The 12,928-nt window shown below is 36.9% G+C and overlaps 1 protein-coding gene across 10 annotated transcripts in view; it reads right to left on the reverse strand.

The window, feature by feature from the left end:
- Positions 1-1,038: 1,038 nt before the first annotated feature.
- LOC133052239 (lysine-specific demethylase 6A-like) overlaps positions 1,039-12,928 on the reverse strand; it is a 169,166-nt gene continuing 157,276 nt past the window's right edge. For 6 of the 10 annotated variants that reach the window (XM_061137018.1, XM_061137024.1, XM_061137028.1 and 3 more), the window contains 2 exons: positions 6,544-6,714; positions 1,039-5,521 (listed from right to left, as the gene is read on the reverse strand). In XM_061137018.1, coding sequence (XP_060993001.1) covers positions 5,492-5,521; positions 6,544-6,714 — 201 coding nt within the window. In that variant the 3' untranslated portion in view covers positions 1,039-5,491. The remainder of the gene's footprint in view (positions 5,522-6,543; positions 6,715-12,928) is intronic. The other 4 variants (XM_061137020.1, XM_061137023.1, XM_061137019.1 and 1 more) reach the window with 3 other exon arrangements.

Here is a 12,928-nt window from a genome sequence, read left to right on the forward strand (position 1 = left end):
GACACCAAGGGAACATTTCATGCAAAGATGGGCTCAATAAAGGACAGAAATGGCATGGACCTAACAGAAACAGAAGATTAGAAGAGGTGGCAACAATACACAGAAGAACTGTATAAAAAAAGATCTTCACGACCCAGCTAATCATGAAGGTGTAATCACTCACACTCACCTAGAGCCGAACATCCTAGAATGTGAAGTCAGTTGGGCCTTAGGAAGCATCACTATGAACAAAACTAGCGCAAGTGATGGAATTCCAGTAGAGCTATTTCAAATCCTAAAAGATGATACTGTGAAAGTGTTGCACTCAAAATGCCAGCGAATTTGGAAAACTAAGCAGTGGCCAAAGGACTGGAAAAGGTCAGTTTTCATTCCAATCCCAAAGAAAGGCAACGCCAAAGAATGCTCAAACTACCGCACAATTGCACTCATCTCACACGCTAGTAAAGTGATGCTCAAAATTCTCCTAGTCAGGCTTCAGCGATACATGAACCGTGAACTTCCAGATGTTCAAGCTGGTTTTAGAAAAGGCAGAGGAACCAGAGATCAAATTGTCAACATTTGCTGGATCATCAAAAAAGCAGCAAGTTCCATAAAGACGTCTATTTCTGCTGTATTTACTATGCCAAAGCCTTTGACTGTGTGATCACAATAAACTGTGGAAAATTCTGAAAGAGGTGGGAATAACAGACCACCTGACCTGCCTCTTGAGAAACCTGTATGCAGGTCAGGAAGCAACAGTTAGAACTGGACATGGAACAACAGGCTGGTTCCAAATAGGAAAAGGAGTAGGTCAAGGCTGTATATTGTCACCCTGCTTATTTAACTTATATGCAGGGCACGTCATGAGAAATGCTGGGCTGGATGAAGCACATGGTGGAACCAAGATTGCCAGGAGAAATATCAATAACCTCAGATATGCAGATGACACCACCCTTATGGCACAAAGTGAAGAAGAACTAAAGAGCTTCTTGATGAAAGTGAAAGAGGAGAGTGAAAAAGTTGGCTTAAAGCTCAACATTCAGAAAACTAAGATCATGGCATCTGGTCCCATCACTTCATGGCAAATAGATGGGCAACAGTGGAAACAGTGGCTGACTTCATTTTTCTGGGCTGCAAAATCACTGTGGATGGTGACTGCAGCCATGAAATTAAAAGGTGCTTCCTCCTTGGAAGCAAAGTTATGATCAACCTAGACAGCATATTACAAAGCAGAGACACTACTTTGTCAACAAATATCCATCTAGTCAAGGCTATGGTTTTTCCAGTAGTCATATATGGATGTGAGAGTTGGACTATAAAGAAAGCTGAGTGCCAAAGAATTGATGCTTTTGAACTGTGGTGTTGGAGAAGACTCTTGAGAGTCCCTAGGACTGCAAGGAGATACAACCAGTCCATCCTTAATGAGCTCAGTCCTAGGTGTTCACTGGAAGGACTGATGTTGAAGCTGAAACTCCAATATTTGGCCACCTGATGTGAAGAGCTGACTCATTTGAAAAGACCCTGATACTGGGAAAGATTGAGGGCAGGAGGAGAAGGGGACAAGAGAGGATGAGATGGTTGAATGGCATCACCGACTCAATGGACATGGGTTTGGATGGACTCTGGGAGTTGGTGATGGACAGGGAGACCTGGAGTGCTGCAGTTCATGGGGTCACAAAGAGTCGCACATGACTGAGTGACTGAACTGAACTGGAACTGATTACTTAAAATGTAAATGAACCAAGTCCTCCAATTAAAAGAGAGGTACAGCTGAACTGACGTGAAAATAGGGCCTATCTATAGACTGCCTACAACAGACTCATTTCAAATTTAAAGACATCTATATATGGAAAACTGAGAGGATGGAAAATAGAAATCAAAGGAAAGCGAGGGTAGGAATACTTATATAAGACAAAGTAGATTTTAAAACACAGATTGTTATAAGAGATGAGGATATTCATTATATCATACATGATCAACGGATTAATCCAAGAAACAATAAATATATACACATGCATATATTTAAACGTACATAGGAGCACCTCCACACATAAAGCAAATACCAACAGATCTGAAAGGGGAAATTAACAGTAACACTGTAAAAAGAGCAGATTTTAACACTGCACCTACATCTGTGGACACTAGATCCAGAAAGAAAATTAATAAGGAAACACTGCCCTTATGTAACACATTAAGCCATGTGGACTTATATATATATATGTTTATCATATATGCATAGTCACTCAGTTGTGTCAGATGCTTTTCAATCCTCGGACTGTAGATTGCCAGGCTCCTCTGTCCTTGGGAGTTTACGGGAAAGAATGCTGCAGTGAGTTACCATTTTCCTCCTAAATGGGATGAATCTTCCCAACCCACGGATCAAACCTGCATCTCCTGTGTCTCCTGTATTGCAGGAGACTCTTTACCTACTTATATACTCTTTCTTTTTAACTGCACAGGGAACAGTCTCCTGATTACATCACATCCTAGACCACAGAAAAAGTTGGAAACTGTAAAACTCCTAGAAGAAAACATAGGTGGAATACTCTTGACATAAATCACACAATATTTTGGATTTGTCTCCTGACATAAAAGAAATAAATGCAAAGAGTCATTATATAACCTAATTTAAAAGAAACACATTTATAAAACAAAGATAACTATCAACAAAATGACAAGACAACCTAATCAGTGGGAGAAAATATTTGCAAATCATAAGGGATTAACACACAAAATACACAGATTTCTTACAATTAAAAAGCATAGCCAATGTTTTACAGTAACTATAAAAGGAATATAACCTTTAAAATTGTTAATTGCTATGTTGAACACTTGAAACTTACCTAATTTTGTACATCAACTTTTTACTGGAAAAAAAAAGTACCTGAGTTTATATATAGATATTCTACCTCCTGCAATAAAACAAAAACAACCTCCAAATTAAAAAAAAAGAAATTATTTTAGGCTGTGCTGTCTTTGTTGCTTTGGGTGCTTCTTCTAGTTGTGGTGAGTTAGGTCTATTCTCCAGTTGCAGTGTTCAGGCTTCTTACTGCAATGGCTTCCCTTGTGGAGCATGAGCTTCAGGCTTCAGCAGCAGCATGTGGGCTCTAGAGCATGGACTACATAGTTGTGGCACATGGCCTTGCTTGCTCTGAGGCATGTGGGATCCCACTGCACCAGGATTAAACCTGTGTCCCCTGTACTGGCAAGTGGATTCTTAACCACTGAGATACTAGAGAATCCCAAAATCCAATTTAAAAGGACAGTATAAAATTCATGAAAGAAAACAGGTAATGGAGGACTTTTTTAATCTGAGTGAATAGTTCTAAGTGATGCTGGTACATGTGATTTCACTTTTGTACCTGTTTACAATTCTGAGAAGTGTAATTCTTGACAGATGAGCCAAAGAAAACTAAGTCATTTTTTATGTGTAGGTAAACTCAGTAAATTCAATTTATATGAACCTTGGCAATAAACCATCTCAAAAAGAGATGAAACAATAAGATGCCTTTTAAGGAATACAAAGTTAAGAAAAACTCAGATGGAGCACAAATACATTATAAATATACTAACTTTGTAAGTGTCCTGAAGTCTAAATTTTAATCTTTGTTTCAAAAAGTTCATTTTGAGTTTTAGTATCAATGACCTTTGCATAAAAACATTTACAACAGAATCACAAAATGGAGCAGTTAAAATAATGAATTGCACTATTTTTCTTTGTTTACTATTTTGCTTAACTAAAACAGATTATTTCCTTTTGAAATTATATATGTGTATCTATATGTGTATGTTTATCTATATATATGATTACTGTTAAGATTTCAGTTGTTGAAAAACTATTACCTAATGTAGTAACATTTATACAACTTTCATCTTTAAATTATTTCTATAAAGTTATTTGAAAAAAAAAATACATCAAGGCATTTCATCAGATAGGATTATATATTCTCACTTCATTTACAGAACTTTTACCAAAGTTCTCAGGAAATCTCCTAGAAAATGTGATAAAATGAGAATAAAGGCCAAATGCTTCAGTAAGATATAGGCAGTAGACCAGGAACTGTTATAAAATGGTTACAGATTAAGAGTTATTTGTTTATATGAAATAAAAGATTTCACAGAGCTTGTTAAAATGTACTAATGATAAAGGATCTGAATATATTCTCCCTCTCCCCTCACTGAACCATGTCATACAAGCAGAAAATCACGGAATTTTAGGTCACCTAACTCCAGAGAATATGTCACTTAATATATTTGTTATTAGAGTGGAGGCCATCATTACGAATCTCTTTTACGCAATAAGATTTATCAAACTTACACGTTTCCTTTAAAATTGTTTAACTTCACTATTCATTTTCTACTATACATTTTTCCAGCACTTATTTATTGGCAATCATTGCAATAACTGCAACCTCCACAAACCAGAATAAAAGACATTTACTTTAAAAATACACATACTAAAAAAAAAAAAATACACATACTTTTGTAAGCAATGCTTTGTAGAAGGCATCTCAGAAACTACCTTAAAGGTGAAAAATTAAAAATTTGTTTTATCTTTTTATAATTATATGCTGTATTATAAATACATATACGTTATACATGTGTGTGGACATATATGTACATATAAAATACATATAATAAGATTTGAAATGGAACAAAATCTGGGTTTTTTCAGAAACTCTAATAAAACAGTGGAAAATGCTTTAAACATGAAACAACTTTAGTAAAATTTCTGTACAATTTTAAAGTTTTATTTACACATACGAAATGTAAAAGGAGTAATGCTTAAAATTACAGAACTCCTTATATTTAATGGCAGGTAAATCCTGGAAAAATAACATACCAGTCACAAATATTTTCAAGCAATAAATATGTATTCATAAATAGTGTAAATCTGTATCAAGATTAGAAACAAAAATCATAAAACTGAAGTTTATTCCTTAGTCTATGTGCAACCTATTATCTTTGCATCTTCACTATTAGGCTGTTAAATATTTTAAAAACTTTCAATTTGGAACCATTATGGGCACAAAACAAAACAGAAAAACTTAAAAGTGATAAAAAAAAAAAAAGCAACAAGAAAAACTAACCTTTCTCCTCTAATTTTTCACATTAAAACACTTAAGCAAAGATTTAATTATCTTAGCAAAAATATGACCAGTGAGGGCAGTGTATCCTCCCAAAGAAATTTTTGCAAGGATAAAATACAGATGAAAGCTAATTTGTAAGTCCAGAAACATTAAACAAACAAACAAAAAAGATATCATCAACGCAGTAGTCTACTGGGCAGTGCCACTTTTGTCAGATAAACATAAAACATGGTAATTAAGAAAAGCCGGATCTATCCTGGAGCAGAGAAGTGCTCTGGTATATCCAGTTGATTGACAATATTCTTGGAAGGTTGCATAGATATAGCTTTCAGTCAGCACTCTTATTAAGCAGCTATAAAACCAGTGGTGCAGAACTTTCCTGAAGATGAGAAAAGGTGTCATTTAATATTCATGGACCATTATCAAGAAGAGGAGGATGATACTGAAGGAGCCTAAAATTAAAAGTAAGGCATGTTAATTGTTTAGGTATATTATTAGTCCTCAAAAGTGTTCTCTATCTCATGGCTATAAACAATCTATAGTGTAGTTACCAAGTGAGTTAGAAAGAAAGTCTTAAAGTTCAATACCTGCTATTGTGAACTTTAGGGCTGTATTTCTTAAGAGCTGTAAATTATTGCCCTCATTTTTTTTACTTCATCATTTAATCCAAGAATTGATAGGGCATATTAAAACTAAAAAAAAAAATATTGTGTAAAAAGCTGTAAAAATTCAATTAAAATTTCACTAGTGAATGGTCTGTGAACTTTTCTCAGCTAGAGCACCTATTTCTCAAAATTTTTTTCTCTTTTAAGCAATCTGATGCACCATTCAATTAAAAATACCACAACTAAATTTCAACATTTAAAACAAAAGACATTTAAACAATACTAACAAGCCAGGAATAAGTGTTTCCATTCACAAAGACATTTCAAGTCAGAAGAAAATGCACTTGTCTTTGAAATGAAAAGTTGCAGAGCATACAAATTTGTGAATTTGGTTTCATGCATATTACATACCATTAGTAAAACACTATCAAATACGTCCATGAGTTTAACACTTGTAACAAGAAATACATTTTAAATAAACATAATTAATATATGACAACAGAGGAGTATTAAAAACATTCTGATTTTCTGGGGGATCATACCTACAGAATTAAGTAACCAATATTTGGCTTTATCAATTAAGTAGCATAATATTATGATAATATTCTCAAAGACCACAAAGGTTTTTAAAGTAATTAATGTTATTATTTAGGCCATTCTAACTGAAAAGAAATAACAGTAATACGCAATGGTTTGATAAAGATAAAAGGTTTTCCAAGTATAAAAAAAGGGAATATTTTCCTATGTACTATTACTGAACCAATAGAAAATGTGAATGTCTTATTAATTCTTATAAATTAGGTAGTGAAAACAAATACTGATGTTTCACAACACAGCTAAATATGTAATCACATAATGAATTCACTTACTAATGTAAACTGGTCATATACTTGCATCAGGTCCTCCATTTTGTATTCTTCTAGCACCACGAAATTGTCCAGATTTCCACTTGCTTTTCGTGCACAGTCTTGGCAATGTACTATGTATGTCTTTTGAGAATTGCTTTCATCAGTGACAAAAAGAAGATCAAAAACTTCCACCTATTTTATACAAGAGAAAAAGCACTGAGCAGACATAACTGACATTATCTGTACCACTATTATAAAACTATAGAATTCGACTTTACATGAAAATGTGGACGGTCATTTTGGACTAAACACTGGGACTTTGATAAAAGGCTCCATGGGGAAATTCGCTGGTGGGCCAGTGGTTAAACTCTTCTCTTCCACAGCAAGGGGCATGGGATCAATTTTTCATTGGGGAGCTAAGATCTTGCATGCTCAGTACAAAAACAGTATTGATCAGTTCAGTTCAGTTCAATCGCTCAGTCGTGTCCAACATTTTGGGACCCCATGGACTGTAGCATGCCAGGCCTCCTTGTCTATTACCAACTCCCGGAGTCCATCCAAACCCATGTCCATTGAGTCGGTGATGCCATCCAACCATCTCATCCTCTGTCAGCCCTTCCTCCTCCTGCCCTCAATCTTTCCCAGTATCAGGGTCTTTTCAAATGAATCAGCTCTTCACATGAGGTGGCCAAAGTACTGCAGTTTCAGCTTCAGCATCAGTCCTTCCAGTGAACACCCAGGAATGATCTCCTTTAGGACAGACTGGTTGGATCTCCTTGCAGCCCTAGGGACTCTCAAGAGTCTTCTCCAACACCACAGTTCAAAAGCATTAATTCTTCGGCGCTCAGCTTTCTTTATAGTCCAACTCTCACATCCATACATGACCACTGGAAAAACCATAGCCTTAACCAGACGGACCTTTGTTGGCAAAGTAATGTCTCTCCTTTTCAATATGCTGTCTAGGTTTGTCATAACTTTCCTTCCAAGGAGGAAGCACCTTTTAATTTCATGGCTGCAATCACCATCTGCAGCGATTTTGGAGCCCAGAAAAATGAAGTCAGCCACTGTTTCCACTGTTGCCCCATCTGTTTCCCATGAAATGATGGGACCAGATGCCATGATCTTAGTTTTCTGAATGCTGAGCTTTAAGCCAACTTTTTCACTCTCCTCTTTCACTTTCATCAAGAGGCTCTTTAGTTCTTCTTCACTTTGTGCCATAAGGGTGGTGTCATCTGCATGTCTGAGGTTATTGATATTTCTCCTGGCAATCTTGGTTCCACCATGTGCTTCATCCAGCCCAGCATTTCTCATGACGTGCCCTGCATATAAGTTAAATAAGCAGGGTGACAATATACAGCCTTGACCTACTCCTTTTCCTATTTGGAACCAGTCTATTGATAACGTTCTGGTTTTAGTTGTCTTTCCCTGAAGGGGAGGAGAGACACATTTGTCTGACCTCCACAAATATAGTCACAACTCGTTATGGTCCAGTAAACCCCAGCATGCCAGGCTCCCCTCTCTTTCACTATCTCCTAGAGTCTGCACACACATCATAGTTGGTGATGCTACCTAAACATCTAATTATCTGGTGCTCGCTTCTCCTTTTTCCTTCAAGCTTTCCCAGCACAAGGGAAAGACTTCCCTTGAGCTGGCTATTTTCCAATGAATCTGCTCTTCACCTTTCTTCAGGTGAACAAACTACTGGAGCTTCAGCATCAGTCTTTCCGAAGAATATTCAGGGTTGATTTCCTTCAGGATTGACTGGTTTTATCTCCTTGGACTTCAGGAAGTCCTCCAGTCCCACAATTTGAGATTATCAATTCTTCGGTGTTTAACTTTCTATATGGTCCAACTCTCACATCTGTACATGACTACTGGAAAAACCACAGTTTTGCCTATACGCATCTTTGTCGGCTAACTGATGTCTCTGCTTTTTAACCCTAGGGCTAGGGCTGTCACAGATTTCAAGGATCAAGCGTGTTTTAATTTCACCCCTGCAGTCACCACCTGCAGTGATTTTCGAGCCAAGAAAATAAAATTTGCCTCTGTTTCCATTGTTTCCCCATCTATTTGTCATGAAGTGATGAGAAAGGATGCCATGATCTCAGTTATTTGATTGTTAAGTTTTAAGTCAGCTTTTTCACTCTCCTCTTTTACTCTCAAGAGGCTCTTTAGCTCCTCTTCACTTTCTGCCATCCGAGTGGTATCAACCCCATATCTTAGGCTGCTGTTTCTCTTGATTCCAGCTTGTGATTCATCCAGCCTGGCATTTGGCATGATGTACTCTGCATATAAGTTAAGTAAGTAGGGTGACAATGTAAAACTCTTGTTGTACGCCTTTCGCAATTCTAAACCAATCAGTTGTTCCATGCCTGGTTCTAACTGTTGCTTCCCATCATTTTAGATCACTGATTTCTAAAACATGTGTCTTCATTCTTGCCACCTATTTGACCATATCCAATTTACCTTGATCATGGCCCAAACATTCCAGGTTCCTATGCAATATTGTTCTTTACAGCATGAGACTTTACTTTCACCACCAGACATTATCACAACTGGGTGTCATTTCCACTTTGGCTCAGCTACTTTTTTCCTTCTGGAGCTATTAGTAATTGCCCTCCACTCTTCCCCAGTAGCATACAGGATACCTTCTGACCTGAGGGCTCATCTTCTGGTGTCACATCTTTTGGCCTTTCACACTGTCGAATTAAGAATTCTCGCAGGAAGAATACTTGAGTGGCTATTTTCTCCTCCACTGGATCACATTTTGTTAGAACTCTTCACTATAACCTGTCTCTCTTGGATAGCCCTGCTCCACGTGTCTCAAAGCATCACTGAGTTACCCAAGCCCTTGTGCCACGAGAAGGCTATGATCCATGAAGAGGACAGAAACGTTTTGACTAACTTACCTCATTCCTCTCTGGACTGCCAGGTACCATTGTGATTAGTTCATTTTCAAGAGCAAGAAATTCATTGATGACTAATAAAGGGTGTTTATCTCTTAGCCTATTACATTAAGGAAAATAAGTACAGGGTGTATTTATGAACTGTACCATATCAAAAGACAGTGTACTTCTTTTACGAAAGAATGTTGAGTTGTAATGCCTCAGCCTGGAAAATGGATAATACCTAGAATACTTGTTTTCATATACAGAAAAAAATCATTATTTATCTGAGATATAAAAGCTAACCAGAGTCTGTTTGGTCTTATAAAAATATACTTCAATGAGGTTATACAATGTTAAAACGGCCAAAAGATTTAATCAGTGTATCTCAGAATTAAAATATGATTTCAAGATTTCTTTTGGATATTCAATTTCTTAGGCAAGTGATCTTCTGACTTTGACTTCAGTGATTAGAAACTCATCACTTTAAGTCATCTTTGAACCACACTAGTAAAAGATCAGAGTTCATAAGGTTTTCCTTTACTCTAAATAGGCAGTACATGGTTTAGTGACCCCAGTTAAAACATCTTGGCTCTTCAGCTTGTCATCATTCCCTATTTCTTCAACCATCATATTGATTTTACTTTCTAAAGGCTTTTAAGCTTCTCTCTTCTTTTTAACACCCCTAACACTACTGATGAATCTCAGCCCTTAGTACTTTTTTTAAACACCATTCTATGGACTTAATCACTAGCAGTCCCGTGATTAAGACTCAAGCTTGACCTGCTGGGGGCTTAGGATCAAAACAGATATGGGAACTAACATCTCACATCCTATGCATTGTGCACACTCCCAAGACCCCAAACAACAATGCTCAAAACTAGTCTCTTTACCGTCTTCATTTTCTTTACTTATCAACTACCACCTGATGAAACACATACCTCGATTTGAGTTACTTGTTGTAGAACTTTTAATTATCTTAGAATAAACATCAGATATCTTAAATTCAAGATGCTTATAGCTACATACCACTTCTTACAGATTTTTTAAAATATGCAATCCATTTTCTAGCCACACGAAACTACTTAGCCTTTTTATTACTGTACTAGCAGCCTGGTGTAAAACCAACTACGCCTTCAGACCCTGAATTTTAAATCACTACAACTAGGCTCTTTATTAATCAAAATGGGGACCAATTTAGTCAACCCATTTTTGCCAACAAGGAATAAGTTTGTTTATTGCTGCAGCATAAAAATCCGTGCTTCAGTATTCAATGAATTCTTGGGAAGGATCCTCTGCTGACTGAGCTTGTCAAGATGCTTGAAGAAATGGTAGTTGGTTGGTGAGAGGTCACATGAATATGCCAGATAGGGCAAAACTTTGTAGCCCAATTTGTTCAATTTTTGAAGCATTGGTCTTTGTTGCAAATAAGTGGGCCTTTTCTGTTGACTAATGTTGACTGCAGGCGTTCCAGTTGTCAGTGCGTCTCATTGATTTGTTGAGTATACTTCTCTGATGTAATGGTTATGCTGGGATTCAGAAAGCTGAGTGGATCAGACCAGCAGCAGACACCTACAGTGACCATGATCTTTTATACATGCAAGTTTGCCTTTGGGAAGTGCTTTGGACTTCTCAGTCTAACCATGGAGCTGATTGTCACAGTGAATAAAATCCACTTCTCACCAGATGTAAAAATTGATTGAGAAATAGTTTGTATTGTTGTGTAGAATAAAAGACGACAACATTTCAGAATGACTATTTTTTTTTTTTTGATTTGTGGTCAGCTCATGAGGCACCCACTCACCCAGGTTTTCACCTTTTCAATTTGCTTCAAATGCCAAATAACCATGGAATGAACGAAGCTGACTTCTTGGGCAACTTCTCGTGTAGTTCTAAGAGGATCAGCTTCAGTGATATTCTCAGTTGGTTGCTGTCAACTTCTGATTGCTGTGCTCCTCATCTTCAGGGCTCTAGTTTCCACTGCAAAACTTCTTGAGTCACCATTGCATTGTATGTTCATAAGCAGTTCCTGCATTGCTGATGTTGAGAGTTGTATACACCATTTTATGACCCATTTTGAACTTGAATAAGAAAATCACTTGAATTTGCTGCTTCTCTAAAATCATTTCCATAGTCTAAAATACATGTAAGTAAATAGCCAGTAATAATTCATTGGCAAAAAACATAAAACAAGATATGCACATTAAAATGGTGTATAACAGAACCACATTTATCTAATAATGTATTCCAGTATCAAATGGCAACATTCATCAATGCAAAACTGAAATTACTCTTGCACCAAATACTTGTTTTGCCCTCCCCAAAACATAAATGTTTTTATTCTCTGATTCAAGCCATTTTTTCCGAGAAATAAAAAAATTCACCTTTGAAGGGGCCCCTACAGCAATGTTAGAAAGTAACTTTTCCTAAGTCTTTTAAAAAACTATTTCTTTTTAGTGGATTGATGTTGCTTTACTATATTGGTTTAATTTCTTTCTCTCCACCACCAAGAATTGACCATAGGTGTACATATTTCCCCTTGTTCTTGAATCTCCCTCCCACCTCCTGCCCTTTCCCATCCCCCAGGTTATTATAGAGCCCCAGTTTGAGTTCCCAGAGTCATAAAGTAAATTCCCATTGACTATATATTTATGTATGTTAGTGTATATACATCCATGCTATTCTCTCCGTTCATCTCACCCTCTCCCTCCCTCTTCTCCTCCACCCTTGTCCATAAATCTTTTCTCTATGTCTCTATCTCCACTGCTATTCTGTGAACAGAGTCATCAGTACCATCCTTCTAGATTCCAAATACAGGCGTTAATATATTTCTTTTTGACTTACTTCACTCTGTATCATAGGCTCTAGCTTCAACCACCTCATTAGAACTGACTCAAATGCATTCTTATTATAGCTGAGTAGTATTCCACTGTATACCACAGCTTCTTTATCCATTCCTCAGTCAGTGGACATCTAGGTTGCTTTCATGTCTTGGCTATTGTAAACAGTGCTGCAATGAACACTGGGATACATGTGTCTTTTTCAATTTTGGTCTCCTCAGCATACATGCCTAGGAATGGGATTGCTGGGTCATATGGTGGTTTTATTCCTAGCTTTTTAAGGAATCTCCGTATCATCTGTGATATTGGCTGTATCAATTTACATTCCCTCCAGCAGTGTAGGAGGGTTTCCTTTTCTCCACACTCTCCAGCACTTGCTGTTTGTGGATTTTTTGATTACGGCCATTGTCTCTGGTGATACCTCATTGTAGTTTTGATTTGCATTTCTCTATTAATGTGTGATGGTGAGCATCTTCTCATGTGTTTAGGAGCCATTTGTATGTTTTCTTTGGAGAAATGTCTGTTTAGGTCTTTTGCCCACTTTTTGACTGGGGGTTGTTTTCCTGGTTGAGTTGTATGAGCTGCTTGTATACTTTGAAAATTAATCCTGTCAGTTGTTTAATTTGCTATTATTTTCTCCCATTCTAAAGGTTGTCTTTTCACCCTGTTTATAGTTCCTTT

The sequence above is a fragment of the Dama dama genome, chromosome X, assembly GCF_033118175.1.
Source record: "Dama dama isolate Ldn47 chromosome X, ASM3311817v1, whole genome shotgun sequence".
Lineage (NCBI taxonomy): Eukaryota > Metazoa > Chordata > Mammalia > Artiodactyla > Cervidae > Dama > Dama dama.